General features: G+C 40.3%; 1 protein-coding gene across 5 annotated transcripts in view; it reads left to right on the top strand.

Annotated features, from left to right (window-relative positions):
* Positions 1-27992, top strand: part of MARCH8 (membrane-associated ring finger (C3HC4) 8, E3 ubiquitin protein ligase) — a 90004-nt gene that overhangs the window by 52320 nt on the left and 9692 nt on the right. For all 5 annotated transcript variants that reach the window (XM_012723825.1, XM_012723821.1, XM_012723822.1 and 2 more), the window contains exon 3: positions 13651-13701. In XM_012723825.1, the coding sequence (XP_012579279.1) occupies positions 13651-13701 (51 nt within the window). The remainder of the gene's footprint in view (positions 1-13650; positions 13702-27992) is intronic.

The following is a 27992-nucleotide window of genomic DNA, read 5'->3' as shown; positions in this document are numbered from 1 at the left end:
AGTCTTTCATTTTGTTCCCCAAAGTATATCAAGATCTATTTTGGAAAACAAAGGTCTCTTCTCCAAATTAGATGGGTGACTTTGCATTCTGCTTAACTTGACCAAGCTGCTGCTTACCAACACATCTTATGACCATCTTTTCTTGGCCTCAGTGGTCCTTCCGCTGATAGTGATCGACATCCGTAATGTAACTCATGGCCACAGGGAAATTTACCAAATAAACTTTGATAATACTTTGAAAAAAATTATTGTATTGAATTTAAGGTAATACTAAGAGTTTTGAGGAAGATTTGAACTTTGGTTCTCATTTAAAAAGTATATAAAACAGAAAAATGAGTATGGGGTGCTATTTTAGATTTAAGAGGCCTCAGAAGCATTCATAATGTGTAAACCTTGATGGAATTTCTAAGAAAACAGGCAGCCAGAAACTTTTTTTTTTGAAAAAGTTGTATAATTTGAATATTGTCTATATACTAGGTGATAGGAAATTAACAGTCATTTTCTCATTTGTAAATTTTCTTAGTTGTAAAATGGTATGGCGGTTATATAGGACAAGCTTTTATTCACAAAAATGCATACCGAAATTTAGGGGCAGCTTACATAATGCCTCCAACTTACATTCATATTTTTCAAAAGAAATTTTGGGAAACAAAAGAATATGTTTTTGTCCCTAGTCAGTGTTACAGTAAACACTGACAAACAGTAAGCAGAATTTAAAGACCAATAGATGCATTAGCTAAGGAGATGCCTCTTAGGTACTCATCTATATTTAAATTTTGTTTTAAAATTAAATGATATTTTAAGATTATGCAAACATGAAATAGAGTTTTATTTTTACAATGTGGTTATTGCTGATCAGTAATATTCTCAACCCACCATATTAGCTGAATATTCAAAATGAACGTTGTGAGTAGATTAAGTTTTCTCTATCTTGTATTTAGGATATCTTCTTTGTTAGGGTTTTGCAGGTTGCACTATCAACATCTGTACTTCAGGGTCTTTCAGGTGTATAGCTTACTGTGTTTCTTATTGATCTTTCTTTTCTGATGCATTAAAAGCTGGCTTTCCAGCTGTGCTCATGTCCAGGAAGTATGTGCAGACTTTTCAAAGGGAATGCAAGCATGAATGAGTTTCAGAGAGCTGCCCCTTAAAAAAAAAAAAAGATTTATTTTTATTTATGCATATAAGCTAGGATGTAGGTCAGAAATACAGGGGTGGGGTGAGAGGAGTCACCAGAGATAGAGTGGGGAGCAGAACAGGTGGCTCTACTGAGATACACTGCTCAGGGAAGTAGCTGGGTAGACAGGAGAGGTCTGCTGCTCCTGGCTGGCTATACCTCATCCTGCAGTGGCTGGCCCCACATATTCTTGAACTAGTTGTCCATCTGCGTCTCCTCTCATAGTAGCTTTTTTAATGTGAGAAGAAAGTCTTACACCTTAACTTTAACCTATTGCATTGTCCTAGGGAATTAAAAATCTCAGCTCTTCAAACAAAGGGAAGTTGAAACTATTGTTTTGGGGGATTTTCTTTTAATTAATGGCCAAATCATTGTATATTTGCTTTGGCAGTTTATCTTTCCTGATCTTATACAAATTGTAGGAAGCTTTTAGAACTATGTTATGGTGTCACCTAAACTCTTTCATTCTTTAAGAGAGAAACATTTGAGAGCAAAGCAAGGATAAGTTTCAAGTAATAAAGATGGCTTTTAACAAAGTAGAACATATTTAAAGGTAAACTAATTTTTCAGCTGTTCTCAAATTTTAATTGTTAGGATATGTCACTAGCCATTTGAACAGATGAAGCAGTATTTGTAAGTGATTCAGATTTTAAAAATGTGACTGGAGTGTTTTCCTGGGTTATACAAGATTGTCCAGATAAAATATGAGGAGGAAATATTTTTTGATTTCTTTCAGATAACATATGCATCTTTCAACAAAGTAGTTGATGCTTTTTCTATTGAATTACATCATGAAATATTTAGATAAGTTATACTTAACTATCAAAACATTTTGTATTTTCTGCCTTCTGTTAATAAAACATTACATTATATCTTGCTGCTAGACTGATTTGTTTTTAGCAGTATACTATAGTAGGCTCTCACCTTGGTATCTATCTGCTCCATGTCCCCTTTTGTGTGGTAATGAATTCATAGCTTAGATGAGCACAGAACAAAGGCACATGTTTGAGTTCCCTTGGGAAACCTGATGATTAATCAGGTCAGAATCCTACTTGAGACCTCATCCCAGTCTATCTTAATCCTAGCTTTGCTTTGCTCAAACCACACACCTCTTTGTACTTTTTATCTTAGCTTACACTATCAGCTTTGATCTTTCCAGCATTGAAGGAATTTAATGATCTGATTTAGATTATATATACTGTATAGTATGTCAGTTATTTAAGGTTTGCTTAAAAGTTTAAAAATGTTATTGTGGATACAATATTTTTCCTATATCAAAGTAAGTTCATTTAAATTATTTATAAATTAACTCTAACTTATGTGTCCATCAGGGTCTCTGTTATTCTCTCAGTCATCTTCTTCCATGGGTGGGTGATAATTGGTAGATTTGTGAAAGAGATAAAGAGAAACTAGCATCTGTATCTCTGATGTAGCATTTAATTTCAACACATACTTGTTATCTCTCTGTTGTATACTTGCTTACATCCTACAATAAAATACAAACTCCTTACCTATAGGGGTCATATTTTACTCATCAACAGAAGGTGGTTCTACCCACGTTTGAAGGAAGACATACTAGTCATTTGAAAATGATAATTGTAATTCATATTTTTATAGTTATATTTTCATTTTAAGAGCAGGTCAAAAATGTTTGACAAAGTTTGGAAAAGTTGACAAACATTTTCTTGCAGTCCCCAGTGGAACCCTCAAAACTTGTGTTATAAAGTTAGCAATGTTCCCAGTCCTCTGACAAGTACAGTATTTGGAAAGCTAAGTTGTTTTAATTAGTGTACGATGCATGCTTTCTTAGCGCATTCTGATCTAGAGCAATGTCATGATATTGGTAGCTTCTCTTGAATGTGGCATATAAATGAAAAGGTGGCTCTAGCTAAAAACCTACACCAGTGTCTAGGGCAGGTTGTGCCGCTGAGATGGATCAAATGGTCAGACCAGAACTGGCCCTATAGAGATAATCAAGTCCAGAGGTGTGATAAGTCCACACTGGGTGCTTTCTTGGCCAGTCTGTAAAGAGTTAAAGAAATTTGACCCTTTTGAAAGACCCAAAAAGCCTACTATAGCTTAAAGGTTAGAGTAAGTATAGTTAGAAAACTGAATGTCTTGGCCAGGGTGCTGGGCAGCATTCGAGAGATAATAGGTTTTAAGATCATGGGAAGCAAGAGTTCCTTGTTACTAGCAATAATGAAGAGAAATAGCCAGAGATGCCATATTCGGCATGGATTGAAAATGCTCTGCACTAAATTGGACTAGTGATCTCTTCATGTCTTTTAATTCTGAGAATCATTCACTTGTTAAAGTTCCCTGAACCACATCGATTCTTAGTAAACAGTTTGAAGTTATATGTTAGTTTAAAAAATACATACGCGAATATAGGGAACATATTGTAAGTAGATATAGCAAGTGCCTTCAGTTAGGATACTTTCAGCTTCCATGTAACACAACAATCAGCTCAACTTGGCTTAAACAGTAAAAAGTTTTACTAGCTCAGGTAAAAGGAGGTTCCTATAAAAGAGAAGGATAACCTTCAGGGATAGTTGATCTGGCATTCTCAAGGACCCAAGTTTTTTCTATTCTGCTGTTCATGGGATTGGTTTATCTCAAAGTAGATTTCCGCTGACATTATAGATTGTTGTTGGTAAGATTCAGGGTTGTTTATGGCTCTGTGTGGTGGTGGTGGTGGGTGGGGGAGGAAGAAAAGCTTGTTATTCTGAGGGTGAGAAGGTATTTCCCAGATGCCACCAACAGACCTAAGCTCAGGAGATAGGAGTGAACTCTTGCGGGTCAGCCTACTCCAGGGACAAAGGGTGAGGTCAGCATCCCAAGATCCATATTCTCTCTGGGGAGAGAGGAATGATGAAGAGAGCCAGGAATCTATTGCAGAGGGGAAAGGGAAGGACTGATTCTAGATGTTAACCTACAACTTTAGACAGTAATTAAAAGGCAAAGAACATCTGTTTGGATCAAAGAATTGCCATTTGGGATACACAGAAATTAGGTAGATGACCTAAATTGTGCTCCAAGGAGGGCTAAATTTGAGGGTTTTTTTTTATGGAAGAAAAAGATATGTAAATGGCTAAAGAGTTTATTATTGTCAACAAACTTAAACTATTCCTGGCTATACATAATTGATTTCCAATTACCTAATAAGGATGAAAAGGGAGCTGAACCATTCTACTCTTGAATAAAGCTTCATACCCATCAGTTCCTGTGATCAGGTGACATCTCAGACAATAGCTTGTTTGATAGCTTCTTAAAACAGTTGTTTTGGGCTTAATCCAAAGATCTTTGACCTTTAAAAGAAGACTGATGATGCAATTTCTCTGAAATAACTTCCCTGCTCCACTTTAAAAATGGCTTCCCAGATAAACTTTTCACATAGGCAACTAAGAATATATCTATTATCGTCATTGTTACAAAGCTACTGCTTTGACATAAATTGTGTTGTGTTTTGAATTAGAACTGTATCTGATGTGGTCGTATCATAGTGTGATTTCTGTTTTAAGATGGCAGATTAAAGCAAAATTTCCAAATATTCATCCTTTTAGACTTAGTGAGGTGAAAAGTAAATAAGGAAGGACTGGCAGAAATATCAGTGGCAAACTCAAAGAAAACTGTTGATGGGCAATGAGAAATGAAGGTTTCCAAGAATTCAGAGGGTTGACTTAACCCCACATGGTACAGAGGCTTGATTAGAGAAAAGGGTCGTTAACAAAATACTGAGAAGTCTTTCATGGCAATGGCAGGAGGGGGGTGGGTGTAGGCAGTCTTGGTGGAGCTTGGAAATTCCATGTGACTGGAAGCCCTTCCTTGAACATGTGACAGTGTCATCTCATAGATATTAGAGATCACTATTTTGATTTGTCCAGGCTGGGAAAGATAGAGTAGTGATAAAACCTAGAACTGATGTATCTTAACAGTAAACTGGAAGTTAGCAGAATCCCTGACAGAAAGGAAGCCTGTTTCTTTTGGAATTAGTGAGTAGAAGAAAAGACGCAGGTGACGGGGCTTCTCTTATCTCTCATTCATGGACTGGTTTAGGGTGAAGGGAGGGTGAGTGCTAACTGGAATGAGTCTCAGTAATAATTCGACAAAGAATGGACTAGCTAATCAAAGTGAGGGTTTGAACTTGGGAAGAAGTCAGACAGATTTTTACTTTGTCAGAACAGCGCAGCAATCATACATTTGAGTTTAATTTATGTAGAAGGAACTGCCATGTCAAAAATGTAATTATTCTTGGGGGCGGGGCGGGGAGACAGCTTTTGCTTCCAAGTTGTTTTCACCTGAAGATATATTGATGCACCACAGAAAGCAATAGCTGGGGTTTTAATCACCTCCCTGTTTTCTAAAGAATGTGCTCTTGAGATCAAAGTCTGAGTACCTATTATCCTAGCCTTAATAAGGCTTCTTGGTCATTAGTTGGGATTGAAGGACTGGTTTACCTGCAGGCAGTAGATTTTTGCATAGCTGTTTCATCAACTTCAAGTCTAAGCCAGTGGTCATGCTGTCTTGTCAGCTTGACCTGGGACAGTGGGAGTGTTTCCAGAATGCTTATGATTTGTTTACAGTCGTTGGGAGTTGGAGGTGGAATGACTGCAAAGGAGAACGAGAACATCTTAGGCTGACTCTGTCTGCTGGAAAGGAAATCTCATAAGAAATGAGGAAATTAAAAATTACTGGGGAGGGGAAAGAATGAGTCATGGGAGAAGAGAGACTTTGAGCTGCTGTAATCCTAGCCCAGGTGAGCTGCTTGTTCCCTTTCCCTTCTTTCCTACTCCATGAGCCCTCTTCCCACAGTACACCTGCAAAGGCTGCTAGAGTACATCCCTAGATTACACCATAACACAAAGGAGCCCCGCATGGCATCCCTGTGAAATGTGAGCCAATGAAGAGACATGGCACCATAGCGTGATGGAGAGAAGGGCACAGCGTCTATTTCTGGGAGAAGCTATAAATAAGAGAATTTCCGAGTAAACTATTAAGGATTAAGTTGTTAAGAACCTGAGTTTCATTAAATCGAGGTTTAGAAGTGATATAAATAAAAACAATGATGTGACAGGGAAAAATAGAGACACATCAAAAACCAAGCTGCAAACAAATAAATTAGGAGCAACTAGCTACAGAATAGTCGAAACTGAAAAAGTCACTTACCCAGACAGCAAAAGCTTGAGGTATTAACAGTGCAAAAGCTTCTGCAGAATGAGTGCAGAAGAAAAAGAAAGATTTGAAGCAGTCAGGTAGAAACCGATGGTTGAGGGACTGGACTTCAGGAGGCAGAGCTGAGGTTTAGGACTATGAACCTTTTTTTACATTCAAGTTTCTCTGGGAATTTTGGCTTTGGTTGTAGGGAATTGACTGCTTTAAGCTATCACTCATTTGAAAATATGGGAGTACTGACAAATTTGTGAAAATGAATGTTCATGTTCTTCTTAGAAGAATAACAATGAGACGAAAGATTTATTTATAGCTTGAGAGACCAGGAAAATTCCCCTTTGAATCCATTTATTTCCTGGCATTGATACCAAAGGTCCCTTCCCCCACCACATGATGATTTCTATTCCTTGCAGAAATTGGCCTTATGCTAAATACTGACCTGCTGATCTCAGGGTAAGCACTTTGCTGTTTTTCCTACAACCAGAAATCACTATGTGGGAAAGAAAGGTTTTGTGGAGAAAAAAAATTTATTTTTTGCTCTGTCAGATAACTGTGGTTAATCTTTTACATTTTCTATTTTAAAACAAATTCTCTCAATAAATATGGGTGATAGGTTAGCTTGAGAGAAAAGTAAACAGTTTAGTAACTTTTACTGTCACTGACTAGAAAATGGAGTTTCTATTCCTTGCATGTCCAGCAGGTCTGGTTTGGAATCTTTACATTGCAATTTACTGTGGAGAGTAGACCATAGAGCAGAATTGGTTATTGGAATGGACTTTTCATGAATTATTCATTCACTACCTAGTGCCTTGGAAATCAGCTGGAGGAAGTAGCTAGTCCAGTTTGAGCACAGGAGTGAATGCTCAGGGCTCCAGCAAGCCCACACATGTCCAGCAGCCAGACGACTTGCTTCTGCTGACTTGTGTAGGGCTGCAGTCGCGTGCAGGCAGACCCAAGGAACATGCTGCTGGGAAGAGCTGCACTTAGACCCCAGATGCATTTTGCTGAAAAATGAAGCTTCAGGTAGGAGAAGTGCCTTGTCAGCAGGTTGGATTTCTCAATAATTTTAGGAATGGCATTAGACCTTGTGGAACAAATCTACGCAGAACTGGAATTTAACATGGGGGCCTCCTTACTGAACAGCTTAGTAATTTAATTCCATTTCTAAGGATGTGCTTTGTTTCTAACACAATGGTTCCGTGAAATTGTGAAAGTTATGCTTAAGACAAAGAAATGTTAAAGTATATAAATCATAGCATATTTTTCCACGATATCCTCCTCCTCTTGGTATGAAAAGCACCTTTTTTTAATTGATTTAATATTGCCCATATAGTTTAAAGTCTTGCCATTATGGCTTTGGAAAATCCTGAGAGAGACAACTTTGCTTACAATTTGAATGAGCTCAGCTGCATACTCCATTGTATTTTTCTACAGGCAGTATTGTTTTCAGAACGCACCTTAATTCTTTTTGCTGTAGTATTCATTCTGGATTTTTTAGCTGCTCATGGGCTGGAAAATGATAGAAGATGGGACAGCAACAAAGGGTCTTTGTTACTTATCATGTGTGCGCTGCGCCATGCACGCCTGCCTACCAGACTTGTAATTGCATTTGGTAAGGACATTCTCATGTTCCATTTGCTTGTTTGTCTTATTTTATATACATGCAGCCTGTTAACTTTGCTCAGCTTATGAGATGCTTTTGAGATATGGAAACAAAATAGTAAAAGAGAATCAGCACCAGGTGATCTGGGTCAAATTGGATATACATATTTCATCCTGAAATATTATTATTTGTGGTTTTGAAGTTCCTAAGTAAACCATCACCTCCTGAACACTGAGACAAACAGAGACGACTGACAGCCTAGTTCTGCAAAGTCTTAAGACTTCGCTTCAGAAGGGGGGCAGGTTTCTTTTATATTCCCAAGGACCTAGAAAAATACTTGGCATATGGTAGATGGTAATGAAATGTGTTCTCTACATTTGAATAGTCTTTAATAAAGACTACCTGCTTATACAACCATATAGGCAGTATTTACAGCGCTACAATTTCTATTACAACTTTAGAACAGATGCATTCTGATTTTTATTGATAAAGGTTTTCTAGCTAACTTCAAGAGTTTATGTAATTTTTGGATGTGTTAAGCAGCAGAAGTTAAAAATCTGTTTACTATTTGTATAATTAAGGTCTTAAAAAAACCACTGAGTGCAAATACCTTTTTTCCCCAATACAGTGTTATAGTCAGCAAGTGAAAAATGAAAATTAGTTAATGAAAGAAAAATGCATTAGGAAAAATGTTATTTTCAGCATTATATTTCTAGGAAGGTTATCATTCTAATCATTTGTGATGTTTTAAAAAGCATATACCAGCCTATATCAGAAGGAGTTTTGGAACTATAAACCTATTTATTCATAACTTGAGGGGTAAGTTTAAAAATGCATTATATCTGGTACTGACTAAGCAGGGCAACATATTCCCCATAAAAACAACCACATTTGAGAGCTCAGTGGAACCAAAGGGTCATCTCTGATACAAGGCCTCTTTATAAAGAATAAAACCAAAATCCAGAGAATATAAATGAATGACCCAAGAACAAGTCTCTAGCTATTAGGGCCATATGTTTCATCATCCCACATAATTTCTAGTAGAGTGCTACTTTATTATTGCCACATCAAAACAAAATAAAAATGAAGTAGATATTTCCATTACTATAAATTTGGGATACATTGTTTTACTCAAGATTGTTATGGACACATTTTGCATTACTTTAAATAAATTGATTTATTTCATCTGTTGAAATAGTTTTAATAAACTGTAGTCTTTCCCTTTTAGTTTATGTGGTAAAATTTTTTTTCTGAATAAAAATTGCAATGACATTTAAAATGTGCCCTAAACTTTATTTCAAATTTGAACTTTTACTAAAATGATATTTTGTGCCATTTTAAAAAATGCCTTAAAGTTACCTAGGTTCTGCTTTTATTTTTTGTGATCGATGTAGATTATTTTTAAATTTTTCTAAATCCTTTTGCCAAGTATAATGCTGTTTGGATTACTATGATGAAACTGTGTGTGTGTATATGTGTAGACACAGAAGTGAACCCTAGTTCTTTTCTCCAAAGGTCACCAGTTCTGTCCGATAAAGGCCCTACTGTTACTACCTTCTTTAACCTTAATTTTGTGCTATTTTCAAATACAGCTACATTGGGGGCTAGGACTTCAATATATGAGTTTTGGGATATATAACTCAATAACACTGAACAGGACAATATTTTTCTTTTTAGAACAATTTGTTTTCTCCCACCACTATTCCTTATGTTCTCTGTCCCTTTCCACTCCGTCTCCTTGTCCTGGTTCTCCTTCCTCCTTAACCTCTGAGCCCATAATGATTTTTGATGATGTCCAGTCGTTTTTACATTGTCCATTTATTTGTTATATGACTGTCCAATATTTGTTTTTATTATTCTGACTTGCTTTGCTGCATTTAATTCTTATGTCCTCCTCCATTTTGTTGAAAATGGCTGCATTTCAGCTTTTCTTGTAGCTATGTAATATTCCATGGTATTATCAGGTCTTTTGATCCATTTGTTCATTGAAGGAGATTTAAGCTGCTTCCATTTCCTAGCTATTATAAATAATTCTTCTGTGGTTATTGTGGTAGATACACTATTTTTGGTGATGGCTTCATATTCTGCCCACAAGTGGGATTACCAGTATAGTATTTCTGTTTCTAGTTTTTGAAGGGATAAATTCAAATTATTTTCCATAATGATTTCACAGTTCACATTCCTTACAGTTAATTCTATTTGGAGTTCATTCACATTCTGAATCTGTAGGCTTATATCTTTCTCCAAATTTAGGAAAATTTTAGCTAGGTCTCAAATGTTTTTCAGTATTATACTGTTTCTTTCTTTCTTTTTGAATTCCAGTGACATGGCTATTTAATCAGTTGTTTTTCCTTAAGTTTCTGCCTATATTTTCAAAATCATTTTTCTTTATTGTTTATACTGAATATATTTTTCATCAAGTTCTTAATTCTTCTTTTATTTTTTAAGATTATTTATTTATACATACGCAACTAGGGTACAAGCCAGAAAAATCCAGGGGTGGTGAGAGGATTCACCATAGTCAGAGTGGGGAGCAGAACAGGCAGATCCATTGAAGTACACTGCTGAGGGGAGCAGCCAGTGAGACAGGAGAGGTCTGCAGCACCATGTGGGTCATCTCCAGGGCGGGGATCAAACTCGCACTGAAGCTGTTGTGACCGCTTGCAGTGCTGTGTCCAAACCCTCTGTGCCACCAGTGAGGGCCCAATTCTTTCTTCTTATATATTAATTTTCTATTATTCTTCTTTTCCTTTGTTGTTGAGTATTTTCTATGTCAACAGTGTTGTAATTGCTTATTGGAGCATTTTTATATTAGCTGCTTATTAAAGTCTTTGCCAGGTAATTTAAACCATCTCTGTCATCTTGTTATTAGTATAATTTTGTTATTGGTGTTCCACCCTTTATTTTTTAGCTGGTGTGTGTTTATGTATTTAAAGTGTTATTCTTGTTATCCTACTTTTATAGCCACTTTTTAATTATGATTTTTAATCACCCACATATAAATACATACACATGAATGCATATAGCTGAACTTTTATATTATGAAATAACTATATATTCACATACAGTTGTAAAATGATAAAGCATGACCTCTTTTATCCTTTATCTAATGCTACCCAATAAAAACATCTTAGAAAGTTATAGCGTAGTACCCCAACCAGGATATTGACATTGCTGTAGCTAAGATACAGAACATTTCCATCACCACAAGGACCCCTCAGGTGCCCCTGTATAGCCATACCCACTTTCCTCCTGCTTCTGCTCCCACGTTAACCACCAACAAGCATTGACCTATTCTCATTTTCTCTGTTTTTTTGTCCTTTGGGATTCTCTTTTTTTATTTTATTAAGTGTAATTCTTTTGAGATCTCATTTTTACCACGCTAAGATGTATTCTATGGTATGGGTGTACCACAATGTTTTTTAAATGTTGAAAGTCATTTGTTTGACTAAAACTGCTATTAATATCATGTGTATGTTTTCATTTCTGTGCCTTAAATGCCCAGAAAAGCAGTGGTTTCATATGTTAAGTACATGTTTGGAAATGGCATCTTTTTTAATTATTAAAGAAACTTCTAAAGTGTTTTATGCAGTGAATGTTACAGTCTACATTCCGACATACAATGTATGTGTCATAGTTTCTCTGCAGCCTCCGCCTCAGCCAGCATTTGTTTGATGTTACTGTTTTTTTTTTAGCCATTCTGATAGGTATGGAATGATACCTCACCGATTTAATTTTCATTTCCTTAATGGCTAATAATGTTGGACATCTCTCTATATGCTTTTTTGCCATCTAAATGTTACCTTCATTTCATTGTCTTGTGGTTTTTTAAGCTATTTTCTAAGTAAATTTTTTCATTGTCTTGTGGTTTTTTAAGCTATTTTCTAAGTAAATTTTTTTGTTCATTTTTCATTATTGGTATATATAATTGTAAGAGGGAAGAATATTTCATCATTAAATTATTATTACCTGTAGATTGTAGATGAACTTTATCAAGTTTAGAAAGTCCCTCTATTATTTTCATGCCATTGGAATATTTTCATTGGAACAACATCTGTTTAGAATCTTTGCTTATTTCAAAATTAGTTTTATTATCAAGTTTATCATTGTTTATTTATTATATATTCTAGCTATAAATCCATCACTCAATATATTCAGCAAATATTTCCTCTCATGCTGTAAATTTCTTTTCATTTTTTGATAGTGTCTTTTGAAACAAATGTTTTCATATTGCTGAAGTTCAGTTAATCTATTCCAAAAACTTTTATGAAAGATTATAGGAGTCCTATAGTAAATAAATATGGAATGAGTGAGCAACTGATTCGAATTAATCCTCAGATTTGCTTTCTAGAAGAAAGTCTGTAGTGATCTCAAACTTCTTAGATTTTCAGTAAATATATCCAAACAAATCTAGCAATATTTAAGGGGGGAAAATCAAGTCTATATTGGGAATGAACTGTTTAGTTTTCTATAATATCATGGAGGAAGCTGTTTTCAGACTTTAAAACAACTGGATCTAATGGGGCTTGTATTTCCTTGATTTTACCAATATAAAATATTGAATTGTTTTAACAAGAAAAAGAAAATAAGGGCTTTAATTATACAATTTATTTCTCAAATTTTTTTATATAATAGTTTATTTTTACATCATTTGCACATTTTTTTCCCCATCTCAATTGTAATCCCTGCGGGTTTCCCATCACCATGTCACCCGTGTGCAATCACCATAGTCCCGTGCACTCCCCTCCCCACCCCCCCATTTTTGATCCCATTCCCCACTCCACCCCCACAAAATGTCTCTGGTATATGGCTGTTCATTATTCTTATTATTTTCTCACCTGGTCCATTATACTCAGGCTATGAGCGAAACCATCCGGTATTTTTCTTTTTCTTTTTGGCTTATCTCACTAAGCATGATCTTTTCCAGCTCCATCCAAGTTGCTGCAAAAGACATGTGTCTCTTTTTTTTGGTTGCTGAGTAATATTCCATTGTATATGTGTACCACATCTTTTTAATTCAGTCATCTTTTGGGCATTTGGGCTGCTTCCATATTTTTCCAATTGTAAGTAAAGCAGCAATAAACATGGAGCTGCAGATATCTTTTTGAATCAGTGTTTTTGTGTCTTTTGGGTAGATACCTAGGAGTATTTCTCAATTTTTAAGGGATAGAATAACTTTATTATTCTTTTTGTGTATAGAAGAATTGGGATATAGGCCAGAGGTGTGGGGGTGTGGCAAGCAAAACAGGCAGATCTATGGAAATACATGGCTAAGGGGAACAGAGGGTGAGAGGAGAGGTCTGCTGTGCCATAAGTTGGTCAGCTCCCTGGCTGGGGATGGAACTCTGATAGCACTGAGACTTAACCCCTAGCCACCAGGGAGGCCCACGATAGAGCCGCTTTCATAATTGTCTAGAACCTCCTTTTGAATGTGTAGTCAGGCACTTATTGCCCTTATATACACAGTTAATTTTAGACTCCTGTTCTTTTGTTAAGTTTCTTTAGGACAGGGACAGTTGTTTTATTCATCTTTGCTCTGTTTTCCAGTAGCTGATATCTATCTGGTGCAGAGTAATTTGTGTGCTCAGCATATTCTAGTTGAAGGGATGATTTGTCAGTAACATTGTCATGATTTAATGACTTGTTCTTTGCACATTTTAATCTGAGCTTTATACTTAGTATATGTTTGGTTTTCTTGCAGAATGAGAAGACTTTGGGACATTCCATGAGTCACTCAAGTAACATCTCTAAGGTAGAGTCGTACTGAAATATGTTGATTTATTAGCGGGGTGTTTTATGTTCTTACACCTGGCATGCATTTTTAATGTTTTCATTTTAGGACATTAAGTTCTGGATACATTTATTTAATCTGCTCTGGAACCATACAAGAAAAAAAATGTATGGCTGGTTTGTTCTACTAGTGAGGCAAATCTAAGGGGGCAGGTGACTAATAGAAGAAACCCCCATTTTTTCCAGTGGGAACCACTTGCTCGCAGGTAAAAGATATCTTGGAGAGTTGCCAGAGCATCTACCACCTCAATTTGGTGACAGAAACAAAAAATTATCTCTGGTGACTTAAATAATTGTGGATGTATGTGGTTCCAGTGAAAAGATGTCTGGACGTAGGTGGCCCAAGGCTGACACAGTTGCTCATTGATGTTGCCAGAGACAGAGACTTTCTTTTCTCTCCGTGTCACCTTCCTTAGAATGTTGTCATCCTCATACTTAACACTCAGGTTCTCAAGATGAGAACTTGATCTCTAGGTACCATGGTTGTCGCCTTGGCAGGAATATGAATGATGAAGAATCAATCTGTCTTTTTCATCAGGAAGGCAGAAACTTACCCAGAAGCCCCACCCATCTGCCTCATTCTGTTTCTATCTCATTGGCCAGAACTGAATCAGAAGGCCACTTCCAGCTAGAAGGTGACCAGGATAAGGAGGGCTGGGAGGGTGACTTGGCTCTCAAACAGCACTGACTATGTATGATATAGTGACTAAAGTGTCCTGCCAAAGAGCACAGCAGATGCTAGGTATGAGAGCACCCAGGAGCCAGCAGACAACTGTCTTGTATAGTGAACTTGCTACCTCTTTGCTCATTTCTCTACCCAGATGTTGGCTCTGGCCAACACCTCTGTGTATGTATGTCCATGCAGGTTCCTTATAGAGATGGACCTTCTTCCATGTCTACACCACTCGGTCACATACTAACACGAAAATCTGAACAGTGTGGCAAAACTTGTCCTGCTGTATTAGCCCTCCTCAGTACTCTGAAATAAATAGTATATGCTCTTTTAATTCCTGAATTGCACAGATATTTTCATTTATATAAACCCTATTTTTTTTAACTAAAGGTACAGTCTAACAGATCCTCTAAGAAGTGAATTAATTTGTTTGTAGGCCTGTTTGTGATGTAATAATAACATCTTTACATTTAGTTTTGCTTAAAAGAAAAGACATTTACAGAGTGTGCACCTGACTTTAAATTTGACCCATTTTGCCTTCAGACCACTTACTCAAGTCATGGCCCTTCGCCACTGCGTAAGAATACCTTTGACCAAATACTCTTCCTGGTCTAGTTTTGATTTCTTTTGCTGTTCCTTCAACCATGAATAGAGGAGCTACAGAATTGAGCTCTAGAGCTGTGTAGATCATTACTACCTGAGTAAAATGGCTGGTTTTGCTCTAACATGGTTTGAGGGAGCTGTCCAACCCTTAAGCAGCAAGAAAAATGAAAAGGTGCAAATCGAAGTGGCCTGTCTAGTTAAAACACATTAAACCTTTCAGAAACATGTAGTAGCATTGCCTTGCCCCAGTGGCTGAGGGCAGTTCAGAAGGAAGGCACCTCCTGTACCTCAGATATATGTCTGTGGTTTTAGTAAAGTTTATATGAAAGAAAGTGTAGTGAAATCACTGGCTTACAGTGTGTAGAGCAACATTTTGTGGATTGAGCACAAGTCTGGGGAGTTGCTCTGTGAGGGCTTTCAAGTCAGATAGAGGAGGATTTACTAGCCATGTGGCTTTGAAGAAAGATACTTGTCTGAGTTTTAATGTTTTGAAAGGTAAGATTAGGGTAGTAACCTTCAGGATTGTGGGCCTCTGTGTGCTTGCAAGGAGTTGTATGCATGTGGTCTTAGGAGATAATGTTTGCAAGGGGCACCTCACTCACCGTGGTAGGTTAGTAAACACTTGTCTGCCTCCCTTGCACCCTGGTAATCCAGGATAGTACTTGGTTGGTATTTTGTTACACAGCAAAGGCAGTACTTTATGCTTTAAACTAGAACTGTGTAGATCATTATTGTCTATGTAGAGTAATGTTACCTGGGGGTTAAATTTAAGATAACTAATCAAAACTGTAGCTTTAATAGAACAGGCATCACAGGATACCTTTGCTTTTTCCTTCCTTCTTTCTTTACAGCACAAAATGAGCTGGCAGAAAATGAGATAAACCAAGCATGGCCACTGGAGATTTCCTCTAGGCAGGATTGGAATTTTCTTTAAAAACAGTTTTAGCTCCACAGTGTAACACTTTTAGGAGCAGGAGAAACAAGCATTAGGAAATGAAAACCTGGAAGTTCTCTGTTGTAGAAGCACTGCCAGAGAGGCTTGGGCTTCCTCCACCCTCAGAGGAAATCTCAGGCGGTGTGTGCTCAGGTGATTTCCCAGTGAACCCCTCTGCAGAAAGTGTTTTTGCAGAACGTCTCCTCTAGAAGTGAGTGTAACAGCAGTTGTTAGGCATGAACCAGTGAAGTGAGGCTGCAGGATGGAGGGCAGGGCAGGGTGCTGTTGAAGAATGTGGTTTTTGAGAATATAGTTTCTTATTACAGTAAGTATAAAGTGAATGTGTTTTTTGAAATCACTTTTAGACCATGATATATAGAACTCTATCTTTAGTGTAGCAGATGTGTTATACCCTTGAGAGAGAGAAAAAAAAAAGCCAGACCATTTATACTACCTGAATTCACTGTTGTCTCTGTCAGACTTTTTCTGCTAACTCAGCTCGGTTCAGCACTGGTTTGTACTCATGTTAATCAGTCACCTTAATAAGTCACTTGCAGTCTGTGTTATGTTACAGGTTGCTATTTCTGCTTATTGGCTCTTGTGTATGAAGTTAGAGGTTGAGTACAGGTGAAAGTAAACCTTCAGTCTGCCTCACAGTGTTCTATCTAGATTCTGTGACAAAGTGATTGTTTCAGTGTGTTTTGGAGGCTCCTCCCTATGTTTCATTTTGGTCTCAGCATGAAACAAGCATGAAATGTGTAAGAGACTGGTAGGTCTCTGGTGACTTACTGTCTTCAAAATGGACATTTGAAGTGCAGTCTCCTTGTAGAGTTGATAAAGGAAGAATATAGGGATGTCTGTCATTTCTGATGGGTAGTCTTCATTCAGTACTTGACTCAGTTTTGATTAATAGTAATGACATCACTGAATGCCATTTATTGATCTTCAGTGACAAGTGCAGGGTTTAGTGAAATCTATCACCTCTCTCTCTTGGCCCATCCTAACCACTGACTGGTCCCCTAGTCCTCTTTACCTGTTCTATTTTCAGCTGAGCATTTATCACTGTAAGAGTCTTCACTGAATTTTTTTCCTATTGTTTTTGTCTTGTATGTGAGATCGTCTGTCTTATTTAGGGATTAAGGGAACTCTTCAGAGCCAAAGATAAATGCTAGCCCTGAAGGTGCTTACTACATGTTTCATTTGACTTGACACTTTAAATCCTGCCCATTGTTCTTCATTGTCACAGCTACTTTTCAGGCCCAGGCCTTCTTAACTACTGAAGTAACTTCCTCAGAGTTGCCTTAATTCTTCCCACTTCCCAAGTCATTCTCTATCCTAGTAACTATGTAAATAGGATCCTAATGCATCTTTTTCGAACTTGCAGTGACTGCACATTGCATTTAAAATAAGATTCAAACTCCACACATGATGTGCTGGATCTAAGTTCACCTGGCCCTGACTGCTTACCCCCTCATCAGTGGAATGCCCCCTTAGTCAGCATGACCCATCACAGTGGCCACCTTGTAGGCTTGCAAACAGACTAACTTCTGACCTCTACACGCCTTTGCAATGCTGATCCCTCTAACTGGAATACTTGAGAGGTTATTTCCTAATACTTTTTTTTCCTTCAGGTGTTAATTTCTTTAGAGGAGCTTCTCTTGATCAATGTGATGCCACTCATTTGGGTGTTGGTTCTTTTCCTTTATAGTTTCTAGCACAGTTTGCCATGATATTGTGGAATGTGTGGAAAAATATTTCCTTTTTAAGAAGAGGCAGAGTTGCCCCCAGAAAAGCCCTGTCTTGTTGACAGCAACTGAGAAACTGCAGCAGGATGCCCATCTTTGGAGAGATAGCCATTTGAATGCCTCTGTTTGTGCAGCCCCACCCGGCCTTTGCCAGGCGGAGAGGGTCCTTGGTCATGTGGGCCAGCTGACCAGTCCTGAAGCTGTGTCCCCAGATGTGAGCAGTCTGTGTCCTGGACTCCCCCAAAGTGCACCTGTGCAACTATTCGTTTAGTCATTTTCTTTAAACCAATCCACGATATTAAAATTGTTGGCAGTAGAAAATATATGAACAGTATCTGAAATGGTATTTTTCATTTGCTTGTCTTCTCATGTGAAATTATGACATACCTATTTAAAAATACGTTCTTCATTTCATCACCAAAACTCTTTATTCTGTTCCTCCACCACGGGTCCTAGTTCTGTTCTTTGTTAACTAGAGCTCTAATAGAGAATGGGGCTTAGGGGCTGCACGGTAGAGGGTGGAGGAGGTGGTGTCTCTGCTTAGTGTGATGGGCAACCTCCACCTGTCAGGTTGCCATCTCTCCCAAGGTGATGTGGAGCATGGACTGGTGAGGGGGATGCCACTGGGTACCCTGCGTAGGCTCAGGTGACCCTGGAGGCTTGGAAGGTCACTGGGTCAGGGTGTGGTGACATGCACGATCTCTGTCCAGGGCTACATACCATTATGCTCTTGACCCACAGGCTGTATCATCACTTGGTGCCAGGTGTCGTCATCTCTGATGTTGACAGGAAGGCCCAGTGTTCGTGGGGATTGCAGAAGTTCAGATTTTGTCTAGCATTTAACTTTGTGCCAGACATTGTTCTTTGAATGCTCAGAGGAGAGAGGAATAAACAGGCCTCATAAAATACCTAAGGTGGACAGAATTGTTATGAAAGTAAAAGATAGGGTAGAGTAGAGAATTACAGGGAACTGAAGTTAGAAGGACTGTTCAAGGAAGGTGTGGCTGAGGAGGGGATACTTAAAGCAGGATGTAAATAGTGAGATGGAGTAGGCCAGGATAGGATTTAACTATAGAAGAAAACTGGTTTGTCACCTCCTTGGGAAACCTAGTACTTTGGGTGGAGATGAATGGCAGGTATTTGCATCCTTTGTCACTGGCTGTGATGACTGTCAACATTACTGCATGCTTGCAGGGTGCCTGTAACAGTGGGGCCTGTCCAGTGCGGACTGTTGTACTTCAGCTGAAAATCCTTAAAAGTAACATTGGAATTCCATTGAGGAGGCTTGACCTCTAGTTAGAATTATTTTAGATACCAGGAATTGGCTGAGGCCAGGCAAAATGTGGGGCTGGACTTTCTCAAGCCTCTGCAAATACCTGTCAGGGTGGGCTTCGGTGTGTGAAGGGGCAATGCATAGACATGTCAGTCATTTACCCATGGGAAGCATTCTCATTTAACCCTGGAGTCAGCCGTGGTCTAGAGGACACAGTTTCTTAAGCAAGTGCACAATTGGCAATACTTAAAAAAGGGTGAGCTGAACACCATCTCACCTTTTACATCCTGTATTAATATCTTCTCTTCAGCCACACCTTCCTTGAGTAGACCTTCTAGCTTCATTCAGTTCTTTATAATTCTCTACTCCATCCTATAGCCTGGAGCTGGGGTGCCGTCTAGGCAGCCAGGGAGGCTCACGAGGCTCCAGTGGGTGCTGAAGGCTGGCGTCTTACACAATATTTTATGGTTCTGCAGAGTTTTACTCAGATACCGTGAACATTATATGCCTCTGACTAAATACACTTGAGTAGAAGTCAGATTGGACATGTTTAAAGATCATTTAAGCTGCAATACTTTTGTTTGACTATCCTACATCCCTTAAATATTTTTTTTCTAGGTACTGTTGCCATTAGTCAGGAATGAGAGACAGCAGAAGGCCGTATGTCAAGAGGTAAACACCACTTTAGGAGGGAGGCTTGCTGACCACACACCTTGGTGTGGTTGTTGAGACCAGGGTGTGTTCCCTCTGTTTCTGAACACAAAGTTGGCCAGTGACAAATGTAAGTTACTCAGACTTACAGGTTAAATATAGGGGGAAATGTGCCTTTTTAAATTTGTTTTGATGAAAGGAACTATCCAAAGACAAGATACCTATTCTCATGCCGCTGAAACAAGGGGGAAGGGTTGGAGGAGGTAAATGGCATGACGTGCTGACAGCCTGCTTCCACAATGGGCACCAAGCAACCTCACTTCGCATCCTGTTGGAGCACCATGGGCGAGATTTTGCTGTCTGACTCCACTTTTGCAAAGTTTGATTTAGTTTTGCATGTTTTTATTTTTTCTAGTTTCTTCTGACTGTTTTCAATTTAGTTTTTGGCCAAAGCTTTAAACCAGCAGTTTTCAAAATTTGATTCCGGGCCTCCTGGGGGCAGGGGCGAGTTACAACCAGTTTCATGGTTGATGTTATTTACCTCTTTCATTCTCATTTTGTCACAAGTATACACTGGAGTTTCCAGAGGCTAGGTGGCATGGCATCTTCTCCCTGACATGGATGAAATGTGTGCTGGTAGTTTTAAAATTTACTACTATAGTGAAGATTGATCTATGTAACCCACATCAGCATAGGCTCTTCAGAGACCTTAATAATTGCCTTAGTAATTTTTTTAGAGTACTGACACCAGCATGTTTGAGAGCTTCTATTATAGGTTATATTAATAGAGACACAACTGCTGCAGAGTGTTTTATTCACTCAAATTTTCATTGAACACCAACTATGCGCCAGACAGGCAATGTGCTAGGCCAACCAGCAGCTCTGAGGCAACATGTTGTTCCAAAACATCTTTTTGTGGACTTGATATGTACTATAAAGGAAATGAACATAGAACAAAGACAGTGAATAAAGAGGGGAAGAGAACCCCTCTTTAAGGAGAACCAGGGGGAGGCCTGTGCTGGTAGCGTGTGAGAGCAGCTCTGGAAGGAGCAGGGTGTGGAGAGCTGGTGATGACCACTGTGGAGCAGAGCAGAGATGGGGCCTGCAAAGGGTTACACGCAGGTCTCTGAAACTTCTTTCAGACTGGCAGGGAGGATATGCGCTCAAAAAGATAACTGCTTGCTTTTGCCACCTTCTAGCTCATTCAGCTTTAGAGGAGCAAAAGTTCATTCAGCTTTTGAGTCAAACTCAAACATGGGCTTTGACCTAAGAATTTAGCTCCTGTTTCCCACTACCACATTCTCCTAGGCTCAGATATCTCGCTGCCAGATACCTAGCCTGGGAATAAACTTCTCATTCCAAGTGAGTGAACAGTGATAACCTCTGCTGGAATGTTCATAGCAGTTCATAGCACAGATACCTGCTAGTTGACTGTTCAGGTTGTCAGGCACTGGCAGCGCACATGGAAGTCTTGTTGCAGGATGGAGCTATTTCTGGAGTGATTATATCGGGGTTCTGCACCTCCTCTGGTGTTATTGGATCCTAGCAGCCATCCTGCAGACTGTTGGCCTGGTTTTTAAATGATTAAACTCCATCCCTCCCTGTTCTCCGCCCCCAGCCCCCAGGGGTAGCCCCTTAGGAATAGTGTGCTTGGGGGAGTGGACTCAGAAGACTCCATGAAGACTTTGGAGTCAAAAGCCAGAGCCTTTGTCATCATCTCAGAATCTGCTCAAGGGAGAATTCTTAGAAATGAAACTTCATTTTGATTATATTGAAGAATTATTTAAAAGAAGTCGGTGGTAGTAAAAGGGACCTTTTGTCTTGTAAGTAACTTAGAAACAGTCCTTTCAGCATGTCTGTTCAGGTTGAGTATTTATGGTTGATCCTATAGTTTCTGGGAATATGAAATCATCTTTGCTCAGAAAATCACTGCCCAGTGTAACATTGAAAATAAGTTGTATTTGCAAGAGCCCCAGCTATAGCTTAAAGACCTGCTTTGGAAGACAAGCCATGAGAAAGTCCCTTTAGTTGTTGCTGTATGATACATAGCCTTCCCCATGCTGGGGGTGTATTACTGCTCACATGAATAACTCTCTGAAGGGACAACAAAGAAAAGAACTCAGTGTTAGCACAACTTGCTAGGCGATGCTGAAAGTCATTTATAGTGGAAATCACTTTAGTATTCAGTAGTTTTTACTGCACATTCTCCTCTATGAATCCTATATGGTATATATTGTGCGTTTGCCCTTTTAACGGCCAGTTGGTAAATTGCCATTGTGTAAGCTAGTTCTTGGCAGACCCCTCCATCAAGAGCCAATATGTTTGTATCAGAGTAGCCACAGAACTAGTCTCTCCTCCCCTGACTGAGCTCATTTTTGAAGTTGAATACAGCTGGGCATTAATACAACTCCTAAGTCTCTCATAAGGAAGCGTTTGTTTTCATAGAGTAACTTCTATGCTAAGGAGAAAAGAAAGCTTGCTGAAATGCAGTGTCAGTCTGTACATCTAAATACTGAGTGAGACTTTATTTGGCTTTGTTATATGAAGTCAGGACTGCTGGTTGGTACTAATCAGCATGTTTGGGAGTTGGGAGGGCAGTATCATTCAGTAACCTCATGAGCAGAGAGTAAATGCAAGGTGTGTCTGGCAAGCAGGACTTTTAAAATGGTCCCCTAAAGATGTCCCACCCCACCACGTAGACCTGTGGAGATGATGAGCTGTCATTCTCGTGATCTCATTACAGTGTATCAGTCAACCACATGAGTTCTTAAAAGCAGAGATTTCTCTGGATGGTGGCATAAGAAGATGTCAGAGATTGGAAACAAGAGTGTATGTGAAGATGAGCAGGGATCAGCGGGGATGCCGGCAGCTGTGGCTGCCAGTGGCAGAGAAACTAGATCTTAAAGCTTCGAGGAACAGCAGCATCCTGCCAATCACCTGAATGACTGCAGAAGTAAATTCTTCCCCAGAGCACCCCTGAGCAGAAGAGCCCATCCTGCTATGCATTTGATGATAAATTGTGTAGTTTTAAGCCATTGAATGTGTGGTTATAGGGTAAATGGAAGCTGTCAGGTTTTTTCCACTCTCCTGTCATTAGCATTAATAATCAATACCTGTGGTCTTACACAGGTGCCTGGTGGAGGCCCCTGGAGTGTGGTGTGGGCGTGTGTGAGTGGGTGCATCTGAGCCAGAGATTGAGCATACAGTGGTGGTGTCCAGAGCATGGCAGCAGAGGACTCGGGATGGGAGGAGGCACGGGAAGACAGAGGACCGTGGGGCAGAGTGCAGTGGAGACCAGAGAAGAGACCACGAGACGACGCCAGAGGGCCCAGAAACAGTAAAGATTCCTAGGAAGCCAGCCCCCCGCCTGCCCTGCACCCGGTTGCCTCACGACAAATGGTGTAGAAAGGTCATTAAAAGCCTGGAAAAGCCATTGAGGGCTCCAGGACTCTCCTTTACCTGTCTGCCCGGAAAGCCTGCTGCGCCTTGCTGGTGCTGCAGTGGTAATCTGTACACGGCAGAGCACTTAGGAAATACCTGTCCATGGTAAAAGAGGTGTGTAATGGTCGGGGAGGGTTTCCATGAGAAGTTGATGTCCAGCAGCCGAGTTCCTTGGTGTCTTTCCATGCTCAGAAGAGATCACTGTTGGGAGCTCTGGAAGGTGCCCACGTCCACTGACGGGCAGTCGGTGCACACAGCATGGCACCGTCTGTTCCCACATGTCCCCATTACTGGGCACGATGAACTTTCTTTTAATGACTGCCTGTATGATGCATCAATATTGACTCAGGCAACTACATGTTGACATACTTTGAGGTTGGTGTCAGCTCTTTGTGTCATATTGTCCAATCTCTTTGTTGTATGTGTGTGAGGGAAGATGAATTGCTGAAAAAAGAAGGGACGGAGTGTGTGCACTTGTGATTTTGAGGGATGTTGCTAAATTGCCATCTTATAGAGGTTCAGCAGTTTGCCTCTAGCAATGTTACTAGAAAGTCTAGTTTTCAGACATTTACCACCATAGGTATAATTTGGTTTTAAAAAAATATTTTTTTTCCCCAAGGGTGGTACAGCTCATATAGTTTTTAGTTTGTATTTCTTTTTTTAAAAAAAGATTGATTTATTTATGCACACAAGAACTGGGGTACAGGCTAGAGGCATGGGGGGTGAGAGGGCCCACCAGAGATAGAATCGGATGCAGAACAGGCAGATGCACTGAAATACACTACTGAGGGAAGCAGTGGGCAGGTCAGGAGAAGTCTGCCATGCCATGTGGGTCAGCTCCCTGGCCTTGGATTGAACTCCAGCTGCAGTGGCTGTGGATAGCTTCATGGTGCCTTGCTTTTAACCTTTTGTGCCACCAGGGAGGGCCCTTTAATTTGTATTTCTATAACCTGTATTTTTGTATTATTGTGAGAGATTTAGCATCTTTTCTGGTTTCCTCCCCTTTGTTCTATTGTCATTGTTTTGATACACTAAAACATGAGATCATTTGTGTAAACATGAGTACTACTTGCCTTTTAATTCTTAAATTCCTCATGGCTTAAAAACAAATCAACCTAACTTGACCATTTCTGTGGCCCTAAACCTGTTGATGTAAATTAGATGGACAAATTCACTTTTGTAGGGGCCTAAGACCCAGGTGGTTTAAAAATAGCTTTGCTAGGCCCTCCCTGGTGGCGCAGCGGGTTAAAGCATTGCACTAAGAAACTAAAGCCGCTTCCGCATGAGTTCGATTCCCGCCTGCCCCGGAGGTGACCACATGGCGCGGCAGACCTCTCCTGACCTGCCCGCTGCTCCCCTCAGCATTGTACTTCATCGATCTGCCTGTTCTGCTCCCCACTCTGTCTCTGGTGAAGCCTCTCACTGTCCCTGCACCTCTGGCCTGTACCCCAGTTCTGTATAAACAAATAAATAAATCTTTTTAAAAAAAATAGCTTTGTTAGTAAATGAAAAGAAAGACCCTGTGGTAGTTTGCAACAGAGAAGGAAGGTGGTGGTGTGGATGGAATGCTGGAAAGAAAGCAGCTGGAAGGAGCAGGTGAAGGAGGTGAAGCTGAAAGCAAGCTGGCAGGCAGGGCTGTGTCCTGCAGTGAGAGAGCCCCTCCCAGGTCAACGTGGTAAGTTCCTGCTGGGGACCAAGAAATCAACTGTCATTGAGTCAGAGTAGCCCTGCCAACAACAGGAAGTTCTCTCAAAAGGCAACCAAGAAAGGCGGATTGCCAACTTCTTCCAAGGATGTTTGGAAAGTTTTTGTCTTCCTTACACTTTTGATAGCCTTGATAAAATTACTTAAAAATGAGTCTGATAGGAAAGGCAGCCTAGCAGAAAACAAATTGTTTAAATGTATTTGTTAAGGGGGATTTAGGCCTAGATAGAAAGTGGATGTTTATTTTGGCATAATTGATTACAACATCTTAACAAGGGGGGATTTTTATGAAAATTTTTTTGTGGTGAGATGTCTTTAACATTCCTTTTCATGACTTGAACGTGTCTTGTTTGGAACTGTTACAGTGTAGGGATAGGGGCACCCCAGAGCCCTCAAACCTACCTGCTTTAATCCTGGGGACCGCGCTGTTACAGAACCAACAGACAACCTCAGGAGCAAAACAAGTTTGAGTTTTCTTAACAAATTTGGATTTTCTCATTATGCACACTTATGTCTTTTGTTAATAACTGTTGATCTGTGTGTGATCTGATCCTTGCAAAGGGCGAGGGTATCCTCTGTCGAACATAGGCTGGTGCCCCAAAATCTCCACCTTGCTCCCCTGAGGCTGGGGAAGAGTTGTCAGTACCACAGCTTCTGAGAGGGGGTATAAGGCCCTTGACTTCTGCACTTGGACCATATTTGGAACTGTGGGCTTCATTTTGTCATTGGCTGTTGTTGATCAGCCAGTCCTTTAGGTTCTCAGTGGTGTGTTGGCAGATTTTACTCTGCTTGATATGGCAGCCAGTGCTTTGGGGATCATTTTTGCATATAGACTTCCCTTCAGAACACATGCGCCTCTTTAGCTGGCAAGAAGAGTCTCCTATGCGAATTGAATCCTATGCCCACGAATCTTGCTCGCTCTCTTGCTCTTATTGAGGAAGGAGCCAGCTGCAATAAGGCATTTTTTTGCTATGTATTTGTATAAAATATCAGAACGCAGCTTTTTTAACATCCCCCAATGCCTCGTGATCTAGTAAGACACTTTTTTTTATTTTCTGTGCTTGTGAGACTTATTGAGGCTTGGCTATTACCTGCTGCATGGTTTTGTGTGTGTGTGTGAGATTGGAGAGTATTAAATGCGGGTAGGACTATAGATGAAAGCTGTGGGACCATCATGCTGTTTTCTCAGCCAAGCCTCGTAATGGCTTGGGACTGCAGCCGCTGTCTCACAGGCTTGACGCTCTGCTGCGAGTACAGACAGGCCCTTGTGAGTTCCTGGTGATACGCTGAGGCCACGTGACCACAGGTCCTGCCGTGTGTGAGAGTACTGACTGCTTCATTGATGTTCCAGGATGCTCTGCCCTCCTCCTTCGGAGCCTGGCGCCCATCTTGGATAGGCATGTGGATAGGCTTTCGTCTTTGCTAGGGCTTGACTTTCAGAACAGTGAGAGAGAGATTTGTTGAGGCATGGATATTATCTTGACTTGGGCTCCCTGACTGAGCCTCCTCAAGGACACTAGGGGACCCTCATTCTCCAGATGAAACCCCACTTTTCATCCCACAGGGTATTCCTTCCCTTTAGAATGCAGAAACATGTATATGTTTCCAGAGGATCATGTCCTTACAAAGGTAACAAGGAAGGAGATAACTAGGTAATTCCCTTTCTCTTCCTGGTGAGCAGTAAGTACATTCTTCATCCCTTGTATAGGGATTGGCTTTCTGCCCAGTTCCATTAACTAAACTTGACCCAGCAAGATACAGAGGAAACAGAACTGACCTCAGACCTGTGCGGGAACAAGTAAGTGAATATAGCCAGCCATTCCCGTCGCTTTATCCAAGCTCTCCTTGGAGAGGGTTGGTGGTAGCTCCTATTTCTCTGCAACCGACTGAGACCAGCTTGCAGCCTTTGTGCAGTACACTTCTGGCTTTGCTTATAAACAGCGAGCAGAGCTGTTCACTCTTAGTTGCAAAAGAAGAGAACAGAAAGCTCTAGGAGGTGTTCAGCTCTGAGTGGCATTGGTGCTGTAGAGAACGGGTGGGTTGTAGAAGTTGGGTCCTGAGTTGGCTCCTCAGCAGCAAGGCCTGTGTTTGCTCTCAGTCTGGGCTGAGGCAGGAACTGCTGGGTGGAGCCTGTGCTAGCTGCCCAGGAGGAAGGTGCGCAGGAGAGAGCAGAGGAGGGTGGTTCCTGCAGTGGGAACCGTAACAGTGGAACATCCACATGTCCCAGCCCTCCTCAGATTGCTTTAGGAGTTATAACAAAGTGCAACAGAGGTCTGGGGGATGTCATTTATCCATTTATCTGACTCCAAATATTAATTTGTGTATCTTTAAGAACTTTGACCAGTAATACTTTTAAAGAAAATAGATACAGTGTTCCTGTGTATGTTCAGTGAGAAAATACATGTGCTGTTTTTTTTTTTTTTTTAACACCCAGCCATGTACTGATTAATGCTGAACACCTTTAGCAGATACATGTGGCATGTAACTTCTTGGACCAGATTGCTTTAGGTTGAGTTGAACCTAAAATGACATTTCATCCCTGTGCCTGGGGAACTGCTTTAGTGTCCAGTAAGCACCCCACTCAGAATGCTGGTCCTGGCTCTCTACAGTCTGGCGCATTGGCTAGAGAAGGGGAGGGGGGGAGACTCTGACGTGGTACTGCCAGACCTGGTCACTGACTTCTGTCAGGGGTCTCATAGCTACAGTGCCAGGGTGAGGGTGTGCCCAAGGGGAGGCATTTAGCAAGAGTGAAGGCTGAACTTAAGCTGGGGGATTGTGGATGGGAATAGGACCCCCCCCCCCATGGAGCATCAGGCTAAAGGGCCATTTGAGTGAGTGTGGAGAGGGTGGGGGGTGGTGCGGACTTGCTCTTGATAACAAACTTAGCACTGTTTCCATGTGGCTGTTTAGATTGCATGGGGTAGAAGCTCAGTCAGGCTGACTCCTGAGGACAGAAGAACACATGTGTATGAATATGCATGGGGCTTCTGGGCAATGGAAATGCAGGAATTAGAATCTGGATAAGGTCTTCCCCAACAGGCTGGTGGGGTAGGCAACTGGGGGACCCTCTCGTGGCAGTTTTTAATATCAGCAAGGCCGTGCTCCCTGCTCCTACTTCTCTCTGTTCACTTTTCTTCCTGCTATGATGCTTCCTTACCCTCCTACATCTTTTCTCTGATTTTGACTTGTTCACCAGACTCAGCCCCGGCCCCCTAACTCATGACCTCTT

This window comes from Condylura cristata, unplaced genomic scaffold, assembly GCF_000260355.1.
Source record: "Condylura cristata isolate star-nosed mole 26May11 unplaced genomic scaffold, ConCri1.0 scaffold00011, whole genome shotgun sequence".
Taxonomy (NCBI): Eukaryota; Metazoa; Chordata; class Mammalia; order Eulipotyphla; family Talpidae; genus Condylura; species Condylura cristata.
The sequence above is the reverse complement of the archived record's forward strand: the minus strand, read 5'-3'. Positions and strand labels throughout refer to the sequence as shown.